General features: G+C 35.4%; 1 protein-coding gene across 2 annotated transcripts in view; it reads left to right on the top strand.

The window, feature by feature from the left end:
* The window catches only part of CtBP (C-terminal binding protein), a 17,212-nt gene extending 5,730 nt beyond the window's left edge, over positions 1-11,482 (top strand). The window contains exons 2-6 of one of the 2 annotated variants that reach the window (XM_011312803.1): positions 7,711-8,319; positions 8,832-9,398; positions 9,762-9,921; positions 10,069-10,246; positions 11,069-11,482. In XM_011312803.1, coding sequence (XP_011311105.1) covers positions 8,122-8,319; positions 8,832-9,398; positions 9,762-9,921; positions 10,069-10,246; positions 11,069-11,402 — 1,437 coding nt within the window. In that variant the 5' untranslated portion in view covers positions 7,711-8,121 and the 3' untranslated portion in view covers positions 11,403-11,482. Of the gene's footprint in view, positions 1-7,710; positions 8,320-8,831; positions 9,399-9,761; positions 9,922-10,068; positions 10,247-11,065 lie in introns of both variants that reach the window. The other variant, XM_011312802.1, reaches the window with a different exon arrangement.
* The last annotated feature ends 393 nt before the right edge of the window (positions 11,483-11,875 follow it).

Here is an 11,875-nt window from a genome sequence, read left to right as displayed (position 1 = left end):
GGGGGGGTGAGGACGCCGCCGCGAGCGCCGAAGTAGAGGTAAAACTGAGAGAGAGGGTGGGAAGTTGCCGGGACATCGATCGGGCACCGGCCATCGCTTGCCACCACTCAACTATATAACAACTACCGAGTCAAGATGCCATTCCAAAGCGAGAAAACCACCCCCCAAACCCCCAACCCTCTAAACTTTCCCCTTGACAAAATGCCCTTGTAACGAGCATTCTTCACTCAGTTTTCCTATTCAACTGAGCACTTTTCACGGCAAATCACAATGAAAATATTATTTTTTCCCTTATTTACAACATTTTCTGTTTTTAGATTTTTACATCTCGGTTTTTTTTTAATTGTTTACATCCTTTGATGAAAAAGCTTCAAGTGAAAATTTTAAGTCCATTCTTCTGTTTGACTGAGGACTTTTTAAAGGGAATAACAATGAGAATATTTTTTGAGTATTTATAATATTTTGATATCTCGTTTTTTTGTCTTTAATTGTTTATTGTGTAGATTCTATAACCTTTGATGAAATGTGAGATTATGCATCAAGGGCGGAAAGTCAGTGTTTTCCCGCTCGAGGTGCACATGCTATTTTTCAAATTGCCTGCAACGGAAACTTCGTGTTTTGCTGTTTGAAAAGTGAAAGGAAAGTGAATACTGTTCGCCCTAGGGTGGAAAGTTGATCCCAAGGGCGAAAAGTACTCACTTTCCCCCGCTTATCAGGTAACAAAGAACTTTCCGTGCTGACGTGCTGAAAAAACTTTTAAACAAGAATTGTTATGTTAATTTTTTGTTCAACTGAAAAATTTTCAGGGGAAATAATAATAATAATAATAATACTGGGCTATGAGCGGTTTGAATATTTTTTAAGTTTTAATTTTTACAATTTTCCGTTTCCTTTGATGGAAAACCTATAGCATTCAATTTTTTTTGTTTAATTTTCTTACTTAACTGAGAAATTTTCAGGAGGAATTATAATAAAAAGCCGATTTTTTGAGCATTTTGAATATTTTTTTAATTGTGAATTTTTTTTATTTTCTAAATTCTCTGGTAAAACAGCCCTTCGAACGAATTTGAATTTGAATTTTGTATTCAGTTGTTCCATTCAACAATAAAAATATCGTCTTTTGAGCACTTTCAAAATTTTTAATATTTTGGGGACTAGCCGTTTTTGAGTTTTTCATCGCCTGTAATTCTCTAGTAAAAATACTCTCGTAATAATGATTTTTCTTTCAGTTTTGCCACTCATCTTCAAACTTAAAAAAATCAGTAAAAATACAATTTTTCAAGTATTTTCAAATTTTGAATATTTCCAGTTTTTAAAATTAGGAAAATTCCCCCTCCTTTGACTCTGAATATTTTTACATTTATAATTTCAAACTTTTTATTTTGAATTCCTAAATTTTGAATATTTTAAGCTTTTGAATTTTGAAATATTTTCAATGTTTCCATTTTGAATTTTGAATGTATAACATTCCCAACATTTGAATTTCTTCAACATCTTCGATATTTTGAGTTGAACCATTCCAAATATCCCCAGCTCTCAAGCTTCCACAATATATCGAATATCTTGAATCCAAAAATTTTGAATATGACTCGCTCCTCAAATTTTCACTCCTAAAAGTTTTCTCTCATGATCGCTTAAGGTGGTTGTCGCGCGACAGTCTCTGTAAAAAGTTTATCCGTTGTAAAACGGGCCAGTTTAGAACACAATCTTTTAGCGGTATATAGTCTCACTTGATTGATTGCATTGTGCATGGATAGCTAAAGCATAACTATATATTTTCCATATTAACTATTTTCAATTATATAAATTTATGAATTTCCGATAATTATATTCCGTAAACCAAACGGTCAATCGATTTGATTTTTTTTTCTGTACTTCCTCCTACGATGTATATTCCACGTTTTTTTTTATTTCTGAAACTGTCGAGCCGTCGATTTCTAAAAAATTCTAATCGGCAAAACTCCATTTAAACACGTGTTAAATCACTCGAATTTCAAAAATTTATATCTCAAGTTCAAAACCGTCAATTGCAAACGGAAAAGGCTCATTTTGTTGCTAATTTTTCAAACTATTCACCATAAAATTGTTAACGAAAACTGTCGAAAAAAAATTCTACGCGACAACAACCTTAATTGTCTATTGAGCCTGAAACATTCCATAAACACCGACCCTTCCGCCACGTGTCACTTGCGGATTTCATCTCGATTATTTTATTCAACCGTGAGGAGGAAATTATTGCTACTGTAATGAGTTACGCTGGGTGAGGATGAGAGAAACGTTGAACTCCGGCAAGTAGCGAAGTTTCGTTTTACTGGAGAGAGAGAGGGAAACTTAACTCAGTTAACTTTCCTCCAACTCAAAGTTTCGGCAAACTTTAAGTAGTCGCTACCTTTTTTTTTTCAAGAGCGTTAACTCGTCCTCCACTCAGAGGATGGGTTGTTCTTCGGTTGCGTTTCCAACAATTAATTAATTAAAAAAAGTTGACTTCCAGGAATTAAACCATATTTTCAGATTTCAATATTTTAATATTTCTCCTTTCGCTAATTTTTCAATCTTTCAAATATTTTCCTCAACTAGAATTAAATTGTGGAAAAATAAAAAGTAACTACTTGTTTCCGACTGGCGAAATCGAGGGATATCTCCGAACCTATTCGAGATATCAAAATTTCTCTCAGAACCTTTCTTCTAGAGCTGAATACGCTCTACAAAAAAGGTTCTATACAAAATTTATGTATCTCCTCTAGATTCCGCGGTATTGACATCCTGAATTGAATAATTCATCTTTCCTACAAAAAATATTCGTTTGAAACGTAACCCAATTTTTCAAGGTCGATCTGCTCTGCCAATTTCGGAAATCATCGGTATTTTCCGGGTTAACGGTCAGCTCTAGTAAAATCACTGAAAATCAATGTGAAGTATCAAACTAAATCGTACAGTACGTTCAGTACAAAATTTATTTGATTATTCGATATAGAACAATCGATTAGACGCACTCAGTACACAGAAAGAAAAATACCGGAAAAATTACGGACCTTCAGGTATTCGTGGGGTGACCTTGGTTTTCGGGGAAAAATACTGTACGTTCCGTAAAAATTTCCGTAGCGAGCAGGAATTTTTACGAAGAAATTTTTCAGGACAATTTTACTGTACCTCCAGTACTTTTTCCCAAAAAAGCAAGGTCACCCCACGAATAAGTGAAAGTTCCGTAATTTTTCCGGTATTTTTCTCTCCGTGTACATCAACGTGTAATAGTTCTGCGACAGAAATTTCAGAAAAAGAAAATCCCTTCATTGTTTCATAATTCAATCAGCTAATTAATAATAAATAATAGTAATTAATTAAAGTCAGTACAATTAACAAGAGATAAAGTGTTTGTAGAATTGACAACACGTGACTCGATCCCGCGAATAAATTACCATTCACATTTGATCGAGACTCTCAATAATTATTTCACACCGACGAAACTCCAAACTCCCGATCCACCCAAAACTCAGTTCCTTATAAAAAAAAAAAAACAATAGGAACATTGGAAAAATATTTTCAAAACTAATTCTAATTTAAAGACGAAAATTTGTACTAAATTTGTAAAATATTCCACATTTTTCAATTCTTTTTTTTTTAACTGTGTTTTTGTTTAATTTTTACAGGTGGTATTTAGATTTATATTAAATATTTACATTAACAAACAGGTACATGAAAAAGATTAATAATAAGAAATTGATTTATTATAAAGAAATGGTCACTTTTGTGATTCTCTAGTTCAGGAAATTTTTTCATGATAATAATTTTTTTGGTAATAATATTTTGTTTTTGGTTTGATTGGCTAATGCCTGTGCCCAAAGAGATTGGTATTTTTATTATGTGAGACGGAAAAAAAAACTTCTCTGACTCTGAATATTTTTACATTTATAATTTTTAAGTTTTTATTTTGATTTCTAAATTTTGAAAATTTTAAGCTTTTGAAATATTTTCTATTTTCTGTTTGGAATGTTGAAAAATTAATCGAAATAAATCCGAAATTATCGGTTGTTTCCCGATAGGTTCTATCTAGACAAATGAAGGACTCGACTTTTTTTTGGTGGAGACATTTTTCTGAAAAATTTAACAATTGCATTTGTTTGGGAACCTTGAAAGAAATACCCAATTAATTTTGAAACTCCCGCTATTCGGGGGATTATTTTCCCATCCAAATTTCGGCCAATAGAATTGCACCATGAGACAAAATTAAAAATCAAAACTTTTCAATCAACAAAATAATATTCTATCTGTCAAATTGGATGATCTGTCAAATTGGAAAAAATGACCAGTAAAATTCCCAAAAAATGACCACTTGAATTTTTTGTTGACTTTCCTTTTTAAAAAAACAGTACCCAAAATCCTAAATTTGTATGAAAAAAACAATCACCGAAAAATGGGCCCCACAAATATTGATATTCATGGTATTGACACACTAGTCAGTCCCGCAAACTCAATCACACAGAGTGTCAGGGATTCTGAAGGGCACATCATATATTTGCCCTGATAATATAATCCCTGAGCCCTGAATTTTGCCTGAGTTGGCACAACATGTGCCCGGGAGTCAAAGTGCTTGGGTTTGCACACTCTGCGTTAGTATCGAGAACCCCTACCTCATTCTCAAACCTTCTCGGTAACTTTCGCTGAGCCAAGCACCGATCACATTTTATAGCAACCGCAGGCTATATTTCCGATTACATGTGTTAAACCACTCGTGATGTCCTCAAGAAAATATAACATACAACCAATAAATTTCTCATTCATCAAAAATTTATTCAATCACCGAGTGATTATCGTTCTCCTCACTCCCTCACTCCCTCACTCCCCTCATTCCCCTCATTCCCTTCCACCCCTTCCTCCCCCTCCTCCCCCTCCTCCACCCCATTCTCCTCATTTCCGTTTACGAGAAAAATCCGAGACAACTCGCCTGATCATAAAGCGGAAGATGTTTTATTGGAGATGCTGGGATGATGGCGCCACGAGTCAAAAGAGGACATCCCAGCATTTTCCACAAGATCAGGATGAGCCCTTCATCTTTGTGCTCCAGTAATTTTTTCATCTAGATCTCCAGAAGAATTGTTTTTTTAAAAAAAAAACCCTAGGAGCCTACAGGAAAGAGGCTATTTATTTATTTGAATCATTTTAGCTGCGATAAAATGAAGTAGTTTGTTTGGAGGGATTAATTCTAATCGATTTTTATTGTTGACCATTTTTTTATGAAAATCTTGAAATTTTAAAGGTGCGGATTTTTGGGCAGCGGCTTGAGTTCTGGAAATGGGTCTGAGAGAAATTTTTGGATATATTTGGGTTTCGCAGATATTCCTGGAGATGAAGTAGCGAAAATTCTTTGATAAAAATATTTGAGACTGTTTTTATTAGGGGAGTTTCTAGAGATAAAGTGGAAGTATTCATTTTAAAGTCATACAATTGCTGTTTATTAGTAAAAAATTAGTTTATTAGAAATGATTTTTCACATTGATTGACTTCTTTCTAAAAAAAATTTCAGTAATTAATTAATGGTGATGGCTAAGTCAGTAAATCAATACGAAAGATAAAAAAAATCCTTCAAACGTCTTCTCGAATATCAGCGAATCTGCTCATCCTCCAAAAATATTCACCAGAACCTTTTTTCAAGCTATTAAAAATCCCTCCAAAAAAGTCCTTTTGACAAATAGCGCTATCTCCAACAGTTGACAAGATATTCCCAATAATTAATCAATGATTATGACTAAATCAGTACGGAACCTCAAGTAGAGATTATTCAAACGTTTCTCCCCGAATATCCGCGAATGCCCTCAACCTACGAAAATTTTCACCAGAACCTTTTTTCAAGCTTTCAAAAATCCCTTCAAAAAAGTCCCTTTGAAAAATAGCGCTATCTCCAACAGTTGACAAGATATTCCTAATAATTAATCAATGATTATGACTAAATTAGTACGGAACCTCAAGTAGAAATTATTCAAACGTTTCTCCCCGAATATCAGCGAATGTCCTCAGCCTACGAAAATTTTCACCAGAACCTTTTTTCAAGCTCTCAAAAATCCCTTCAAAAAAGTCCTTTTGAAAAATAGCGCTATCTCCAACAGTTGACAAGATATTCCCAATAATTAATCAATGATTATGATTAAATCAGTACGGAACCTCAAGTAGAGATTATTCAAACGTTTCTCCCCGAATATCAGCGAATGCCCTCAACCTACGAAAACTTTCACCAGAACCTTTTTTCAAGCTCTCAAAAATCCCTCCAAAAAAGTCCTCTTGAAAAATCGCGCTATCTCCATCAGATGGCAAGATATTCTGTCTGAACGCCGGGAATAGAAAGAAAATGAAAAAAAAAGTCGCTGATTGATGCTCCAGGAAGACGGTTTGTCTCCAAATATCGAGCGCGAAGCATTGCCCCCTTCCCCTTCGATTAGTTAATAAATCGTAGTGTCTGTAACGCATTTGATACATGAGACAGCTAAAAACATCATCCCAAACGTTAGAAACAACTTGTAATCCCCACCCCATGATACATCCACCTCTGACCAACGCCAGGACCTGACGTACGCATTAATCCAAAAACATCAGCCCCAGCCGAAGACGGAGAGAATCATTTTGGATACGCAAAGGGTGCTTTGTGACATCTTACCGGTACATTAAACCTTTATAACCATTTTACACCTCTTATTTGATATTAATCAGAGGTCTGGGGTGGTCAGGGTGTGGGTGTGCAGTGATTTTATCAATTTGCCACTTGGCAATTTGGATTTTCATGTCGTGCCAAGCCGGCGCGCTTCCAGGTAACCTCAAAAGAAAACGGTATCAACTTAATGTTGTACGCACCACCAAAATTCCACACTATCACACCACTTTTACCTCGATTTTATCCATTTTGTCATTATTTTTCAGATTTTTCTCAACATTCTACCGGTAATTCTTCCATTTTTCAAGGGTTTTTCAACGACTCTCTGGAGGTTTTCCATTTGTACATTTGGGGTTAACGTTAATTAGTGATTTGTGTTGCTCTTCAGTTGGCTGTGGAGTTTTTTTTTGGGAATAATTGAGGCTTTGGGGGAAAGTTTTTGGAGGGAGGCTTTTGGTTTTTGTGGAAAATCTCCGATATACGGCGGTTTTGGAGATATTTTTGAAATTGGTGAGAGTGGGTGGAGGGAATCGCTTTGGGTGGTTTTCTTGGGGGTTTTCAGGGCAATTTTGATGAGTTTAGGGGGGTTAGGGGGAGTTTTTGAGTTTAATGAAGAATTTAAATTGATGGTGATCAGTGATTTGTGTTTCTAAGGTGTTTTCTGCTTTTTTTTCAAATATCGCGGGAATTGAGGGAAATAATGGAATTTTTGTTGGAAAGTTTTTTGTGAATCTGAATGAGGCCTACAAAAATAGTCATTACAAAAAAATCGGTATCTGTGTTGGTTTTGGAGATATATCCCAAATAATTCGGCGCCGAACGTTCAAATGTGCCAAGTGAATTCTCTCAGTCGATTAGTTTTTCCCGAATATCTCGGTATCCATCACTGCTATCGAAATTGATATGTGAACCTTTTTTGTAGTCCTAAATGAGCCCTGCAAAAAAGGTTCTGTTATAAATAACTGTATCTCCTCTGGTTTCGGAGATATGTACGAAAAACTCAACACGTTTTACCTGTTGTCTAGTTCACAACAGATTTATTGAGTACATGAAATTAATTTATGTTTCAGGACTGTCGGCACACCACGACTTCGTGATGTTTTGGAGATTCGACGATTCACCCTCGAATACGTATGAAACCGCCGTAGTGAAGAAACAATCAGTGTGACGAAGCATCAATAAAGTGCGATAAGATAATCATAGGGTTTTTTTTCCCAATACGAGGGTTTAAGACAGATTTAAACGACACAGTGGTATTTTTTTTTGTTTTGTTTTGGTTACGTGGACTGTTTAGAAGTGTAAACCGAATTCTAGGTGGGAGTTTAATATTTTTTATTTCCCATTTTTTGTTTATAAATATTGAAAAAAAAGTTTGGAGCTATTGCCTGGGGTTCAGTGGATTGGGGATTGGTTTTTGGTTTGTTTTTTTTTTTTTTTTGAAAAGAGGTGTGAGATTACAAAATAGGGGGGCTGTCTGACCGATGGACAAACGTAAGATGCTGACGAAACGCCCGCGAATGGATACCATGAGGGGCCCTATTGCCAATGGGCCCATCCAAACTCGACCGCTTGTTGCACTTCTTGATGGACGTGATTGTTCCATTGAGATGCCAATTCTTAAGGACGTTGCTACTGTTGCGTTTTGTGACGCCCAATCCACATCGGAAATCCATGAAAAGGTGAGGAAATTGGAAAATTTCATGGGATCAATTCGACACTCTTGTGTTTGTCGTTTATCTTGAGCATCTGTCGGTGCAGGTGAAAATGGTAGAGGACTTTTTTGAAGCACAATAAATTCCCCACGTAAAATGTCCTATCCCATTTTTTCCTGGAATCAATAGTCTTTCAGATAAATTAATATTTAGATAAAGTAAAATTTCACTCATCTTAACAGTTTGCTAATTGAAATTAATAAAGTAATTGGAGTCTTTATTAGATAATTGTTTGTGTTATAAAACATCTAAATGATTTTAGAAACGAGAAATATCTATTAAGATTAATTGTTTATTAAAAATGGAATAGTAAATAGAAATCCATGATCCATCCAATAGAAATCCAAGAAAATAAATGATATAAATCAAGATTTTAGATTTTTTAAAATCCCAATGATAGAATTGTTTAACTCTTATTTTTTCTGAAACATGAAAAACAAGTAAATGAATTCTAAATAATGAATTTTTGATTTAATCAGGTACTAAATGAGGCTGTTGGAGCACTGATGTGGCACACTATTATTCTAACAAAAGAGGACCTTGAAAAGTTCAAAACACTAAGAATTATCGTGAGAATTGGCTCGGGGGTTGACAACATTGACGTTAAAGCTGCTGGTGAGCTTGGCATTGCTGTATGCAATGTACCTGGTTATGGTGTTGAGGAAGTTGCTGACACAACGCTGTGTCTCATTCTCAATCTTTATCGTCGTACGTACTGGCTTGCAAATATGGTACGAGAGGGTAAAAAATTCACTGGGCCTGAGCAGGTGAGAGAGGCAGCCCAGGGTTGCGCCAGGATACGAGGTGATACACTTGGTATCGTTGGTCTTGGTAGAATTGGATCGGCAGTTGCACTTCGTGCCAAAGCATTTGGCTTCATCGTCATGTTCTACGATCCTTATCTACCCGATGGCATTGAAAAATCACTCGGTCTCACGAGAGTCTACACGCTACAGGATTTGCTCTATCAGTCTGACTGTGTATCACTCCACTGTACCCTCAATGAGCATAATCATCACTTAATTAATGAATTCACCATCAAACAGGTACTCCTTAATTGTCAATAATCACTCCCAATTAATCAATTCGTCTTTAACCACTTGCTGATGAAATTTTCATCATTGTTTTCCCCTCATTACTTGATTTTTATTAATTTATTTCCATAAAATTATGAATTTAGAGACTTTTCCATTTTAGTTTTCATTAAAATGACGTCGAAACTTGGAAACTACTGGTTTTAAGAGAAAATATGAGTAGATCTTTTTTGTTCAGAATTAAATTATCTACAAAAAAGTTACCCACAATTTTTCTCTTCAACCGTTAGTTTTCGAGATAAAAAATATGACAAATATAGTGGATTCGTTTGGCTCTTTTAAAATTAAACGTGTAAATTATTATTGTTATTCTAGATGAGACCTGGAGCATTTCTAGTAAACACAGCACGAGGTGGCCTCGTGGACGACGATGCACTGGCAGCTGCACTGAAACAGGGAAGAATTCGTGCAGCAGCCCTCGATGTCCATGAGAACGAGCCATACAATGTCTTTCAGGGTCAGTCAAATGCCCAATGTGAGTCTTATCTAGGCCTCACCCTCTCCTCAGACTGACTGATGTCTTGTGGAAATAATTCATCCAGCATTATCAATCGTTAATGCTCTATTGTAAACCCCTGGAATCAGATAATCTCGATTTTTTTTTTCTTTTTTTCATGCTCAGGTCCACTAAAGGATGCACCAAATCTACTGTGCACACCGCACGCTGCATTCTACAGCGATGCAAGTTGCTCGGAATTACGGGAAATGGCTGCGACTGAGATACGACGAGCTATTGTCGGCCGTATTCCTGATTGCTTGAGGAACTGCGTTAATAAAGAGTATTTCCACTCGTCCACTGGGTGAGACATCTTTTTATAATTCACGTCATTCAGAAAAGAAAAAAAAACTCGACAAACCTGAAAAAATTTATTATTCATTATCATATTACATAATCAATTGCCTATTATTTATTGATCTTTCAATTGTTATATTATTCATTAACATAGAGGCGAAGTAGTGAAATGATTTAATTAAAGTTCATCTCTTAATTAACCATTTTTTCATTTTATTTATCTGTTGATTAATCTCAGAAATTATTGGTATGGTATTGGTATTTTCGCTTAACACCAATAGTTTTTGATGAATTGATATTCAACAGATTGAAAAAATCAAATTATCTGAATTTTCATTAATTAATGATTTTTTCATCTTAATTATCGATTAATCTACGACGCTATTGGTTTTAGGAGGAAACAGTAAGGAACTTTTTTGTAGCTGATTAAATTTTCTAGAAAAAAGTTCTCTTTGTATTTTTCACCAAAACCAATAATTTTCGATCAATCCATAGTCAACAGATTGGAAAAATCAAATTATCTGAATTTTCATTAATTAACCATTTTTTCATCTTAATTATCGATTAATCTACGACACTATTGGTCTTAGGGGGAAACAGTAAAGAACTTTTTTGTAGCTGATTAAATTTTCTAGAAAAAAGTTCTCTTTGTATTTTTCACCAAACCCAATAATTTTTGATCAATCGATATTCAACAGATTGGAAAAATAAAATTATCCGACGTTCAACGTTGTTGGAGATTTTTGAGAGGTTTGATCTCTGGATTGGTGATATTTTTTGAACTGCTGATTGTTCATGATGAATACATGATGATTATTTATTCAAGCAGCAGCTACCCAGAGGCTATAAACGGTGGATACTACGCGGGAGCTCTGCCAATGCAACAGGCGCATTCAACGACACCCCATGATTCAGCTCCACCACCACCTGGTGGACACACAGTTGTTGGTGGTGGTGGTGGTGGTAGTGCTAGTGGTCCAAACTCATCGGCTGGTGGTGGCAGTACTGGGCCAACAGTTGGTGGTGGTGGTCCAGCAGTTGGTGGTGGTGGAAGTGGTGGACCAGCAAGTGCACCACCAAGTGCTGGTCTGCCTGGTTTACCACACAGCATAGTTACTGATCCTGATCCACGACCAAGTCCACCAGCCCCAAGTCCACGTTGACCATGAGAATAATTTTTCATTTTCCATATTTTTCTTTCAACATCCACGAGATATAAGGGGGAGAGAAAAAAAAAGAGAAAAAGAAAGAAAAGACAAAAGGGGAATAATCAATTGAGATGAAAAATTTATTGTCTAATCTACTCCCTTTTTCAACAATTAAAAAACATCTGATTGTTAAATCATTTCCACCGTATGCACGACATCATTATCATTCGTCTCAAATTCAATTCACTCAATCGAAATTGTCACTTCACCCTGAGGATTCGAAAAGACTAAAATGCTGTTTCCTCTTTTCTTTTTTTCTTTTCTTTTTTTTTTTGGTTTTTTCTTTCCGTTTCTTTTACACCTTCAATTTTATCACGAGAGGAAAGAAAAGATAATTGATTTATGATTATTTACGTGCATTAATTGTGCACAAATGATATTCCAAAATCTGTCCGCTGCTTCCGAGAACGAAAAGGAATGAATTACCT

This window comes from Fopius arisanus, unplaced genomic scaffold, assembly GCF_000806365.1.
Source record: "Fopius arisanus strain USDA-PBARC FA_bdor unplaced genomic scaffold, ASM80636v1 scaffold00107, whole genome shotgun sequence".
NCBI classification, from domain to species: domain Eukaryota; kingdom Metazoa; phylum Arthropoda; class Insecta; order Hymenoptera; family Braconidae; genus Fopius; species Fopius arisanus.
The sequence above is the reverse complement of the archived record's forward strand: the minus strand, read 5'-3'. Positions and strand labels throughout refer to the sequence as shown.